At 41.9% G+C, this 14203-nt stretch overlaps 1 protein-coding gene across 1 annotated transcript; it reads right to left on the minus strand.

The window, feature by feature from the left end:
* Positions 1 to 523: 523 nt before the first annotated feature.
* LOC118378031 (sphingomyelin synthase-related protein 1-like) lies at positions 524 to 12548 on the minus strand. The gene is made up of 6 exons (XM_052509909.1): positions 12469 to 12548; positions 4648 to 5313; positions 4284 to 4379; positions 1684 to 1801; positions 1254 to 1404; positions 524 to 1123 (listed from the first exon to the last, which is right to left on the minus strand). The coding sequence occupies exons 2-6, from the start codon at positions 5298 to 5300 to the stop codon at positions 819 to 821; spliced, it is 1323 nt and encodes a 440-aa protein (XP_052365869.1). The 5' UTR covers positions 5301 to 5313; positions 12469 to 12548; the 3' UTR covers positions 524 to 818.
* Between the last annotated feature and the right edge of the window lie 1655 nt (positions 12549 to 14203).

Genomic DNA, 14203 nt, shown 5'->3' on the forward strand with positions numbered 1-14203 from the left:
TGCGTTGTGTTATCCAATCAGTGTCTTCATACAGGCAGGCCCACTGAAGGGCCAGTTGTGTTATCCAATCAGTGTCTTCATACAGGCAGGCCCACTGAAGGGCCAGTTGTGTTATCCAATCAGTGTCTTCATACAGGCAGGCCCACTGAAGGGCCAGTTGTGTTATCCAATCAGTGTCTTCATACAGGCAGGCCCACTGAAGGGCCAGTTGTGTTATCCAATCAGTGTCTTCATACAGGCAGGCCCACTGAAGGGCCAGTTGCTGTTATCCAATCAGTGTCTTCATACACAGCTCACTGAATCTACTGCTAGCCAATCAGTGTCTTCATACAGGCAGGCCCACTGAAGGGCCAGTTGTGTTATCCAATCAGTGTCTTCATACAGGCAGGCCCACTGAAGTAGCCAGTTGTGTTATCCAATCAGTGTCTTCATACAGGCAGGCCCACTGAAGGGCCAGTTAATTATCCAATCAGTGTCTTCAGTACAGGCAGGCCCACTGAAGGGCCAGTTGTGTTATCAATCAGTGTCTTCATACAGGCAGGCCCACTGAAGGGCCAGTTGTGTTATCCAATCAGTGTCTTCATACAGGCAGGCCCACTGAAGGGCCAGTTGTGTTATCCAATCAGTGTCTTCATACAGGCAGGCCCACTGAAGGGCCAGTTGTGTTATCCAATCAGTGTCTTCATACAGGCAGGCCCACTGAAGGGCCAGTTGTGTTATCCAATCAGTGTCTTCATACAGGCAGGCCCACTGAAGGGCCAGTTGTGTTATCCAATCAGTGTCTTCATACAGGCAGGCCCACTGAAGGGCCAGTTGTGTTATCCAATCAGTGTCTTCATACAGGCAGGCCCACTGAAGGGCCAGTTGTACTGGTTATGAACAGGACCGGTGACGTTACACTCGAAGAAGGAGAACATGGGAAACCAGATCCGAGCACGGCGGCTGTGTTGGAAGGCCCTGGTGTTGGCCAGAGTGTGGTAATACAGGAACAGTCTGGTGGTGATGTAGAAAGCTATGAACACATCTATGGAGTAGTGCTCATGAGCCGCCAGGATGAAGAAGATACCAAACAGATTCAGTACCCAGGAGATGGTATGGAGCAGGTGCCAGCTACGAGGAGTATCTACAGGAAATATACAGGATATAATCAGGCATTATAATACCCCTCTCTGATCTCTAGTAGGGCATGTTGTTAATCAGCACTTGTGACAAATGTTTTTGTTGCACACACACACACACAGAGTACGACTCACACTCTGTGATGAAGAAGTTGAGTATGGTGAGTACCACAGTGTGACCAGAGAACATGTAATCTCCACAGGTATCCACTCCATTCAGCGTCATGCCAAAGCCACTCCATATAGCAAACACCCTCTGGACCTTAGACCACGTATCACCATACATCTATATATGTATATATATATACACACACACACAAACACACACACACACACACACAGTTAGCAATGATCTGAACATTGTGTCCAGTAATCACCCAGTCATCAGACTCTGCCCTATAATCACCCAGTCATCAGACTCTGCCCTATAATCACCCAGTCATCAGACTCTGCCCTATAATCACCCAGTCATCAGACTCTGCCCTATAATCACCCAGTCATCAGACTCTGCCCTATAATCACCCAGTCATCAGGTAGTCTGGGTGTGTTAGTATGTGTATCCCACCTTACTGGAGCACTGTAGATGTTGTCCAGGTACAGAGAGGGAGGTAACAAACATGGTGACGCAACGCAGCAGAAACACTGTTCCAATCAGAGAACACAGACGCCGCAATATGATAGACCTAGAGAGAGAGAGAAAGACATATTATAGACATAGATAGAGAGAGACACCTCAATATGATAGACCTAGAGAGAGAGAGAAAGACATATTATAGACGTAGATAGAGAGATACACCTCAATATGATAGATCTAGAGAGAGAGAGAGACACCTCAATATGATAGACCTAGAGAGAGAGAGAAAGACATATTATAGACATAGATAGAGAGAGACACCTCAATATGATAGACCTAGAGAGAGAGAGAAATACATATTATAGACGTAGATAGAGAGAGACACCTCAATATGATAGACCCAGAGAGAGAGAAAGAAATATTATAGATGTAGAGGAGAGACCTCAATATGATAGACCTAGAGAGAGAGAGAAAGAGAGACCTCAATATGATAGACCTAGAGACATATTATAGAGAGAGAGAGAGACCTCAATATGATAGACCTAGAGAGAGAGAGACCTCAATATGATAGAGAGAGACCTCAATATGATAGACCTAGAGAGAGAGAGAGAGACCTCAATATGATAGACCTAGAGAGAGAGAGAGAGACCTCAATATGATAGAGAGAGAGAGAGAGAGAGAGAGACCTCAATATGATAGACCTAGAGAGATGGAGAGAGAGAGACCTCAATATGATACACCTAGAGAGAGAGAGAGACCTCAATATGATAGACCTAGAGAGAGAGAGAAAGACATATTATAGACGTAGATAGAGAGAGACACCTCAATATGATAGATCTAGAGAGAGAGAGATACCTCAATATGATAGACCTAGAGAGAGAGAGAAAGACATATTATAGACGTAGATAGAGAGAGACACCTCAATATGATAGACCGAGAGAGAGAGAGGGAGACCTCAATATGATAGACCTAGAGAGAGAGAGAAAGAGAGACCTCAATATGATAGACCTAGAGAGAGAGAGAGAGAGAGAGACCTCAATATGATAGACCTAGAGAGAGAGAGAGAGAGAGAGAGACCTCAATATGATAGACCCAGAGAGAGAGAAAGAAATATTATAGATGTAGATAGAGAGAGACACCTCAATATGATAGACCTAGAGAGAGAGAGAGAGACCTCAATATGACAGACCTAGAGAGAGAGAGAAAGACATATTATAGACGTAGATAGAGAGAGACACCTCAATATGATAGACCTAGAGAGAGAGAGAGAGACCTCAATATGATAGACCTAGAGAGAGAGAGAGATACCTCAATATGATAGACCTAGAGAGAGAGAGAAAGACATATTATAGACGTAGATAGAGAGAGACACCTCAATATGATAGACCTAGAGAGAGAGAGAGATACCTCAATATGATAGACCTAGAGAGAGAGAAAGACATATTATAGACGTAGAGAGAGAGAGACACCTCAATATGATAGACCTAGAGAGAGAGAGAGACCTCAATATGATAGACCTAGAGAGAGAGAGAGAGAGAGAGACCTCAATATGATAAACCTAGAGAGAGAGAGAGAGAGAGAGAGAGACCTCAATATGATAGACCGAGAGAGAGAGAGAGACCTCAATATGATAAACCTAGAGAGAGAGAGAGACCTCAATATTATAGACCTAGAGAAAGAGTAGATATGATAGAGAGAGAGAGACCTCAATATGATAGACCTAGAGAGAGAGAGAGAGAGAGACCTCAATATGATAGACCTAGAGAGAGAGAGAGACCTAATATGATAGACTAGAGAGAGAGACCTCAATATGATAGACAGAGAGAGAGAGAGAGAGAGAGAGAGAGAGATACCTCAATATGATAGACCTAGAGAAAGAGAGAGACCTCAATATGATAGACCTAGAGAGAGAGAGAGACAGAGAGACCTCAATATGATAGAGAGAGAGAGAGAGAGAGACCTCAATATGATAGACCTAGAGAGAGAGAGAGACCTCAATATGATAGACCTAGAGAGAGAGAGAGAGAGAGAGACCTCAATATGATAGACCTAGAGAGAGAGAGAGAGAGAGACCTCAATACAATAGACCAAGAGAGAGAGCGAGAGACCTCAATATGATAGACCTAGAGAGAGAGAGACCTCAATATGATAGACCTAGAGAGAGAGAAGTACAGCAGTAGTTGTAGCTGAAGTAGCAATAGTAGTAGTAGCAGAAGTAGTAGTAGTAGAAGCTGAAGTAGCAGTAGTAGTAGTAGCTGAAGTAGCAGTAGTAGCAGTAGCAGTAGTAGCAGTAGTAGTACTAGTAGTAGTAGTAGCAGTAGCAGTAGTAACTAGCAGTAGTAGCTAGTACTAGTAGTAGTAGTAGCAGCAGTAGTAGTAGTAGCTGAGTAGTAACTGAGTAGTAGTAGTAGAGTACTGCAGTAGTACACATGTTTGTAGCTGAGTAGTAGTAGTAGTAGTAGTAGCAGCAGTAGTAGTAGTAGCTGAAGTAGCAGTAGTAGGAGCTGAAGTAGTAGTAGTAGTAGTATTGCAGTAGTACACATGTTTGTCTAGTTGTAGTAGTAGTAGTAGTAGTAGTAGTGCAGTAGTACCTGTGTTTGTGTAGTAGTAGCACCAACAGGAAGATGTAAACTAGGATTAAACCACAAGCCTCCGCCATCGCAAAAGCCCAAGGGATTCTGGGTACACTGTTAGAGAAAAAGAGAATAATAATGTTGGAATAATAATGTGAGGCCAGAGGTTAGAGGTCTAGCTCACCTATTCAGGAAAATGTCTGGCAGTGGGATTAGAGTTCCGGGGTTAGAGGTTAAAGGTCAGACTCACCTATTCAGGAAAATGTCTGGCAGTGGGATTAGAGTTCCGGGGTTAGAGGTTAAAGGTCAGACTCACCTATCCAGGAAAATGTCTGGCAGTGGGATTAGAGTTCCGGGGTTAGAGGTTAAAGGTCAGACTCACCTATCCAGGAAGATGTCGGGCAGTGGCGGGTAAATTGTCATATCGGGAACGCGGTCGTGGACGATCACCATGACGAAGGAGGTAAATCCGAAGACGAGCATGACGTAAACAGAGCTGACTACTGTCTTCCACAGCTCTGGGTCCAGACACCCTAAAAGGCACTTCCTGTCCCCAGTGGAGTGAATGTGGCACTGGTCTTCTTCTAACGCCATCCCTGACCGGGGTCGCGACCCTGACCATGACCCTGAGACCCCACAGTCCACCTGACGGCGCCCTGCCCCGTTACACACACGATCCCCTCTATTACACCGCCTGTCAGCCCTGTGATCCTCCCAGTCTTCCCCGTGACAGGCCCTGTCCCCCCCAGCAGCAGCCCCTAATCCCCCTAACCCTATCCCCAGCTCCTCCATTTGCTTCTGGTTCTGTATTTGGAGCCTCCGCAGGGCCAGGGCCAGCCTCTTGATGTCCCCCAGCACAGTGAGGCTCAGAGGGGGTTCACGCAGGTCAGCCTCCCTTAGAGTCAGCAGGCTGGGCCCATCCACACGATGTTTAGAACACAGCAGCTCCACATACTGCCCAAACCCCTCCTGCTTCAGCCAGCCAGACACCTGCTTACTGCTCCACGTACTAACACTACACCGAGACACCGCCATAGCATTCCTCCCTCTGAGAGAGAGGGAGAGAGACAGACAGTGTTAATACAGTGGTAACACAACGGCAATGTAATAACAGACCTAATAGTTTGTTCTGGGAAGACAGCATTAAGTCACAGAGGCCAATCACAACAGAGATAGACCACATACAGTATATAATCATTATTGGCTTAGACCACCAGCTCCATTCAAACTAGACAGTACAAGTAGCCAGTAAACATGAATAATGATACTGAGAAAAACAGCTGCTATCTCAAGGCCATCAGACTGTTAAATAGTCACCACTAGCCAGCCTCTGCCCAGTACTCTGACCTGAATTTAGTCACTGTCACTCGCCGGCTACCACCTGGTTACTCTACCATGCACCTTTAGAGGCTGCCGCCCTATTTACATGGAACACAGGTCACTTTAATAATGTTTACACGTTGTTCTACTCATTTCATATGTATATACTGTATTCTATTTAACTATTGCTGTACATATACTATTCTGTCCTACATATTCTACAGATATACAACATATTATATCCACATACTGTCTATAATGTCTATACATCCCATCATATGTACAGTATATACTACCGTTCGTTTGGGGTCACTTAGAAAGCATTTTTTGTCCATTAAAGAAGCATTTTTTGTCCATAAATTAACATCAAATTGATCAGAAATACAGTGTAGACATTGTTAATGTTGAAAATGACTATTCTAGCTGGAAATGGCATTTTTTTCCTATGGAATATTTGCATAGGTGTACAGAGGCCCATTATCAGCAACCATCACTCCTGTGTTCCAATGGCACGTTGTGTTAGCTAATCCAAGTTTATCATTTAAAAAGGCTAATTCATCATTAGAAAACCCTTTTGCAATTATGTTAACTGCTGAAAACAGTTGTCCTGATTAAAGAAGCAATACAACTGGCCTTCTTTAGACTAGTTGAGTATCTGGAGCATCAGCATTTGTGGGTTCAATTGCAGGCTCAAAATGGCCAGAAACAAATAACTTTCTTCTGAAACTTGTCAGTCTTTTCTTGTTCTGAGAAATGAACGCTATTCCATGTGAGAAATTTCCAAGAAACTGAAGATCTCGTAAAATGATGTGTACTACTCCCTTCACAGAACAGCGCAAACTGGCTCTAACCGGAATAGAAAGAGGAGTGGGAGGCCCCGGTGCACAACTGAGCAAGAGGACAAGTACATTAGAGTGTCTAGTTTGAGAAACAGACGCCTCACAAGTCCTCAACTGGCAGCTTCATTAAAAATAGTACCAGCAAAACATAATTCTCAACGTCAACAGTGAAGAGGCGACTCCGGGATGCTGGCATTCTAGGCAGAGTTTCAAAGAAAAAGACATATCTCAGACTGGCCAATAAAAATCCTTTTCAATCCTTGTCATATGAAGAGAATTAATGATGAGAAATTATAGATAAAACATATCGGTGCTCAACGGCCATTGGACAAACATTACACAACAAGTTGGAAATCGTTAGTTCAACAATGAGTGGTTTGGAAGGAATCAGTGGCTAACTGCAAGCATGGCAAAGCAATCACTAGCCTGCTATTCAGTGGAGTGGGTCTTTGGTGCCAAGTCTGGGTTTAAGGGTCTGTTTTCCAAGCTTAAACGGATAAACATTCAACATTGGCCTTGCTGTCAATCCAGCACGACTTCTACCGAGCTCAAAACAAATGGAAACTCAGAACTGGGAAATCTGACTTCAGTGAGTTCAAGACAACTTGTTCTGGGAACGAGCTCCGACTGGAAAAATACGTTCTGACGGTCATCCAACTCAGAATTGCAAGTCGGGAACTCGGGCCTCTTTCTAGAGCTCTGACCTGAAGATCACTGACGCCATGATTCAACCTTGTTTTTTTTTCGGTTCCCAGTTGTCTTGAAAGCACCATACATCCAGAGAATGCCAGACTATGATGACAAAAGTTGATTATGAAATTTTCCCACAAAGGACCGCCGCGCCACCTTCCTGTTCAAGCACAGTACAACAAGGTGAGTCCAAAAACGTCTTGTATGCTGCTGCATAAGTGATGTAATATGCCAGGGAGATGTGACTGTAGCTAAGAAAGTAATACTAAGTGTATGTTGTGTAGTAAGCTGTTTGCAGCTCATGTTCCTCACCCTAATAATTTGTTCTGACTTGGTGCTGCACATGTAGCCTATAGCCTGTTATAGAGAAATATAATCATTGAATATTGTAAGAGCTTTCATTGGCTGCTTACAGTGCATTCGGAAAGTATTCAGACCCCTTCAGTTTTCCACATTTTGTTACGTTAGTCTTATTCTAAAAATGATTAAATACATGTTTTCCTCATCAATCTACACACAAAACCCCCTAATGATCAACTGAAAACAGTTTTTTTTTTTAAATATTTTTTTAATATTTGCAATAAAATAAACAATGCACTATTGTAAAGTGACTGTTCTACTGGATGTCATAAGGTGAATGCACCAATTTGTAAGTCGCTCTGGATAAGAGCGTCTGCTAAATGACTTAAATGTAAATGTAAATGTAATTATTTACAAAATTATTCAGACCCTTTGCTATGAGACACGAAATTGAGGTCAAATTGTGCATCCTGTTTCCATTGACCATCTGTGAGATGTTTCTACAACTTGATTGGAGTCCACCTGTGGTACATTCAATTGATTGGACATAATTACGAAAGGCACACACCTGTCTCTATAAGGTCCCACAGTTGACATTGCATGTCAGAGCAAAACCAAGCTCCGAGACAGGATTGTGTCGTGGCACAGATCTGGGGAATTTTACCAAAACAATTCTGCATTGAAGGTCCCCAAGAACACAGTGGCCTCCATCTTTCTTAAATGGAAAACGTTTGGTTCCACCAAGACTCTTCCTAGAGCTGGCAGCCTGGTCAAACTGAGCAATCAGGGGAGAAGAGCCTTGGCCAGGCAGGTGACCAATAACCCGATGGTCACTCTGACAGAGCTCCAGAGTTCCTCTGTGGAGATGGGTGAAACTTCCAGAAGGACAATCATCTCTGAAGAACTCCACCAATCAGGTCTTTATGGTAGAGTGGCCAGACGGATGCCACTCCCCAGTAAAAAGCACATGACAGCCCGCTTGGAGTTCGCCAAAAGACACCTAAAGGACTCTCAGGCCAAGAGAAACAAGATTCTCTGGTCTGATGAAACCAATATTGAACTCTTTGGCCTGAATGCCAAGCATCGCGTCTGGAGGAAACCTGGCACCATCCCTATGGTGAAGCATGTTGGTGGCAGCATCATGCTGTCAGGATCGAGGGAAAGATGATTGGAGCATAGTACAAAGCGATCCTTGATGAAAACCTGCTCCAGAGCGCTCAGGACCTTAGGCCTGGGCAAGGGTTCACCTTCCAACAGGACTACGACCCTCAGCACACAGCCAAGACAACGCAGGTGTGGCTTCGGCACAAATTTCTGAATGTCCTTGAGTGGCCCAGCCAGAGCCCGGACTTGAACCCGATCGGACATCTCTGGAGAGACTTGAAAATAGCTGTGCAGCGACTCTCCCCATCCAACCTGACAGAGGATCTGAAGAGAAGGATGGGTGAAACTCCCCAAATACAAGTGTGCCGGGCTTGTAGCGTCATACCCAAGAAGACTCAAGGCTGTAATCGCTGCCAAAGGTGCTTCAACAAACTACTGAGTAAAGGGTCTGAAAAGTTATGTAAATGTGATATTTTTTTATTAAATTATTTTATTATACGGTCGTGTCTTTGGCATCATTAAATTTAAGACTGTTATTTTATCAAATCAATTCTCTGTAATTATTATTACGTGATTAAACTAATCATGTAAATGCAATTAACTAGGAAGTCGGGGCACCAAGGAACATCTTCAGATTACAAAGTTATACTTTTAATATCTGATCAATTAGTCTTCTAATTAATGAATGATTCTTTACCTCACGTTAGTCTCATTCCAAACATCGTATATTGTTGGTTATCTGCACGAACCCAGCCTTTACTATGAATCATCCATACACCAATTGTCTTAATCATTTATTTACTAACTAACTAAACAATCACAGAAATGCATAAACAAACAGTAGATATGGTTACAAGGAAATGATAGGGGAGGTTCCCTAGTGGGCTAAGCTGATATGACGGCTTGGTGGACAGAGGGAAGTGGGTGTGGACTGAAAACAGGCGGGAAAGAACAGAGGGCTCACTACACACAGTTGATAATTATATTAATTGAGATGCTAATCCTTTGCACATGAACGCTCACTCATTCGGGAATAACTGCAATCAACGTATATTTACGCCCACTGTGTCGTCGTGATCTCTGTTGGAATCGTCAGTTGTTGGAGTCAGTTTCCTGGTTAGAATGGATACTTCAGAGTACCATTCAGAAATGTTCTCATAGATTAGATGTTTCGGCGGTGTCGGTCTTCGCATCCCAGGTTGACATAATTTATAGCTGCAGACTAGTAATCAGTATCTAAGATTTTCTCTTATTCTGTCAGGATCGATAGTCTCAGAGTTCAACCATTTCCCGCCGTGGAGCCAATGCTCCACATGGTATGGTTAGGAATTCAACAGCCATTGCAACCTTAGCTTAAACGGAGATTTTTGTGGTCTAAACTCAACCTGTGCCCCCTCAGTGTCCATCGAGGTACAAGTGGGCTAAAGAGGATTTCCTCAGGAGGGGTTTTTATTCATAACAATAGAAAAGGCGGGTCTATGACGCCAGGTCATGTCTATGCTCACGAGGGCGGGCCAATGACTTAGTTAAACTTTGAATGGAATACAATTATCTTTCATTAAAGGTTTAATATCACCTTACATCATTTCACAAATAGTTTCATCTTTACTCATTCATTTTCTACAAGAATTAGATGCAAACCCCATAATGGAGAAATATTATTATATTAATATATTATAAAAAACATATTCAGAGATATAGTTATGTGTTTCCTGTCCTCTCTGAGGTCACCAAATGAAATACACTCGTCATACCAATTCCTTAAGTGTCCACTAGAGAGAACCATCTCCACCTTCTCACAAGTGGACCTTTGTATCAAATTCCCATTTTGGGATTTAGGAGTTCACCATGTGAACTCCTTTGTTCTCTCTATGTGTCTCTCTTTATGCATGGCCAGGGGGAGAGAGTCTCCTCCAGGAATTTACGACCTGAGATAATAGAACATGGGTGTAGGAGGGAGAGAGGGATGCCATGATCTATACCCAGAAAAGGCCACGTCACGACAATAGATTTGCAAACATTTCTAAAAACCTCTTTTTGCTTTGTCATTATGGGGTATTGTGATGTCATTATGGGGTATTGTGATGTCATTATGGGGTATTGTGATGTCATTATGGGGTATTGTGTGTAGATTGATGAGGGGGGAAAACTATTTAATCCATTTTAGAATAAGGCTGTAAGGTATCAAAATGTAGAAAAAGTCAAGGGGTCTGAATACTTTCTGAATGCCCTGTATATATAATACAAAAGAAATTCAAGTTTTTGACAGCACTGGGCCTTTAACCTCAGTTGTTTCAAATCCAAAGTACAGGGCCAAAACGGTCCAAATATTTTTGGACCTCTTTGTATATTTACAATGTATTATTATTATTACTATTATTGTTATTGTTATTATTCCAGTTAAGTTAGAGAGTATACAGTATTACCAGTCAGTTAAACTAGAGAGTACATGACCAGTCAGTTAAACTAGAGAGTACATTACCAGTCAGTTAAACTAGAGAGTACATTACCAGTCAGTTAAACTAGAGAGTACATTACCAGTCAGTTAAACTAGAGAGTACATTACCAGTCAGTTAAACTAGAGAGTACATTACCAGTCAGTTAAACTAGAGAGTACATTACCAGTCAGTTAAACTAGAGAGTACATGACCAGTCAGTTAAACTAGAGAGTACATGACCAGTCAGTTAAACTAGAGAGTACATTACCAGTCAGTTAAACTAGAGAGTACATTACCAGTCAGTTAAACTAGAGAGTACATTACCAGTCAGTTAAACTAGAGAGTACATTACCAGTCAGTTAAACTAGAGAGTACATTACCAGTCAGTTAAACTAGAGAGTACATTACCAGTCAGTTACATTACCAGTCAGTTAAACTAGAGAGTACATTACCAGTCAGTTAAACTAGAGTACATTACCAGTCAGTTAAACTAGAGAGTACATGACCAGTCAGTTTAAACTGCCAGCCAGAGTACATTACCAGTCAGTTAAACTCAGAGAGTACATGACCAGTCAGTTAAACTAGAGTACATTACCAGTCAGTTAAACTAGAGAGTACATTACCAGTCAGTTAAACTAGAGAGTACATTACCAGTCAGTTAAACTAGACCAGTCAGTTAAACATTACCAGTCAGTTAAACTAGAGAGTACATTACAGTCAGTTCAGTTAAACTTACCAGAGTACATTACCAGTCAGTTTAAGTACTACCAGTCAGTTAAACTAGTACATTACCAGTCAGTTAAACTAGAGAGTACATTACCAGTCAGTTAAACTAGAGAGTACATTACCAGTCAGTTAAACTAGAGAGTACATTACCAGTCAGTTAAACTACATGACCAGAGTTAAACTAGAGAGTACATTACCAGTCAGTTAAACTAGAGAGTACATTACCAGTCAGTTAAACTAGAGAGTACATTACCAGTTAAACAGTTAAACTCAGTTAAACTAGAGTACATTACCAGTCAGTTAAACTAGAGAGTACATTACCAGTCAGTTAAACTAGAGAGTACATGACCAGTCAGTTTAAACTAGTTAAACTAGAGTACATTACCAGTACATTACCAGTCAGTTAAACTAAGTACTACCAGTCAGTTAAACTAGAGTACATTACCAGTCAGTTAAACTACAGACCAGAGTACATTACCAGTCAGTTAAACTAGAGAGTACATTACCAGTCAGTTAAACTAGAGAGTACATTACCAGTCAGTTAAACTAGAGAGTACATTACCATTCAGTTAAACTAGAGAGTACATTACCAGTCAGTTAAACTAGAGAGTACATTACCAGTCAGTTAAACTAGAGAGTACATTACCAGTCAGTTAAACTAGAGAGTACATTACCATTCAGTTAAACTAGAGAGTACATTACCATTCAGTTAAACTAGAGAGTACATTACCAGTCAGTTAAACTAGAGAGTACATTACCAGTCAGTTAAACTAGAGAGTACATTACCAATCGTTCTCTCTCTGTCTTCTGTGACTCCAATACTCCTTTGCTCTCCAGCACACACTTCCTCCTAATCCAAAGGACTGTTGGACCTAAACTGCTGAGTAAGCTGCTCTCCATATCAGGACCTTTCTCCTACTGATAGATAGGCTGCTGTCTCCATATCAGGACCTTTCTTCTACAAATCGGAGGTATCAAGGAGATGTGCTCTGATAACAATGTTGTCCACACTGATCTACCCGGATCACTGATCAACCCTCGTCAACATGAACTCAGTAGAACCACTACATGATCAACAGCATTAGTTTAGTAAAACATGTGTGTGAGTAAATACATGTTATCATCCGTGTTTAGAAAATAAACTCAGCCTTTGACCTTGACTCTTGACTACTGGTGAGTACACTAGCCAAGTAGTTGGCGGTAATGAGCCATTAAAGTTGGTTGACACACTCAATGAACACCACAGAAGAAGAAGCTTCTGACGTCAATATTGTGCAATCTCGCGTGTTAGCTGAAGGCAGAATAAATTTAAAAAATCATAACAAATAAAAAAAAAAGCTGAACGCAGAATCGAGTGGAGTTGTGGGATTAAATAACTTCAGGTGTTTCATGAAATTCACGACTTTCAGCAATGAATACTGTAGTTCCAGAGACGCTACGGGCTATGTGGTGCTATTTCTCGCTAGTGTTGTAAAATTGTTAGCTATAGATGCACACAGTAGCTAGTTAGCTAGCTAACGTTAGCTAGGTAGGTAACGTTATCACAAGCAGACAGACCATTTGGTCCATTATTAGCAATGATAACTTATCAAAGTAGCTAGACATATCTAGCAAGATACATATTAAACCCTCATAAACAAACTATTGTATACTGTAGGTTACTGCTAAAAGGAACTTTTTGGTCCACCAGCCACTGTGGCAGGAAGATTAAAATAAATAAAAATCTACCAGCCACTCAGATTACTTACTAGTCAAAAAACAGATGACCGTGCTTTGTAATGTTTCTAAAACAGGAAATGTATTATTTTTGTTATTTCTTTTTTTAATTTTTTTATTTCACCTTTATTTAACCAGGTAGGCTAGTTGATAACAAGTTCTCATTTGCAACTGCGACCTGGCCAAGATAAAGCATAGCAGTGTGAACAGACAACACAGAGTTACACATGGAGTAAACAATTAACAAGTCAATAACACAGTAGAAAAAAAGGGGAGTCTATATACAATGTGTGCAAAAGGCATGAGGAGGTAGGGGAATAATGACAATTTTGCAGATTAACACTGGAGTGATAAATGATCAGATGGTCATGTACAGGTAGAGATATTGGTGTGCAAAAGAGCAGAAAAGTAAATAAATAAAAACAGTACGGGGATGAGGTAGGTGAAAATGGGTGGGCTATTTACCAATAGACTATGTGCAGCTGCAGCGATCGGTTAGCTGCTCAGATAGCTCATGTTTGAAGTTGGTGAGGGAGATAAAAGTCTCCAACTTCAGCGATTTTTGCAATTCATTCCAGTCACAGGCAGCAGAGTACTGGAACGAAAGGCGGCCAAATGAGGTGTTGGCTTTAGGAATGATCAGTGAGATACACCTGCTGGAGCGCGTGCTACGGATGGGTGTTGCCATCGTGACCAGTGAACTGAGATAAGGCGGAGCTTTATCTAGCATGGACTTGTAGATGACCTGGAGCCAGTGGGTCTGGCGACGAATATGTAGCGAGGGCCAGCCGACTAGAGCATACAA

This window comes from Oncorhynchus keta, unplaced genomic scaffold (genome assembly GCF_023373465.1).
Source record: "Oncorhynchus keta strain PuntledgeMale-10-30-2019 unplaced genomic scaffold, Oket_V2 Un_contig_5119_pilon_pilon, whole genome shotgun sequence".
Lineage (NCBI taxonomy): Eukaryota > Metazoa > Chordata > Actinopteri > Salmoniformes > Salmonidae > Oncorhynchus > Oncorhynchus keta.

Bases quoted from the DNA above. Each gene is read 5' to 3' on its own strand.
- LOC118378031 (XM_052509909.1), bottom strand. From the start codon at position 5,300: ATGGCGGTGTCTCGGTGTAGTGTTAGTACGTGGAGCAGTAAGCAGGTG. The intron at 1,802-4,283 runs GTACTACTGCAC...CTCTCTCTCTAG, and splicing joins CTACTACTACACAAACACAG to GTCTATCATATTGCGGCGTC. The intron at 1,124-1,253 runs GTGAGTCGTACT...TATTTCCTGTAG, and splicing joins CAACTTCTTCATCACAGAGT to ATACTCCTCGTAGCTGGCAC.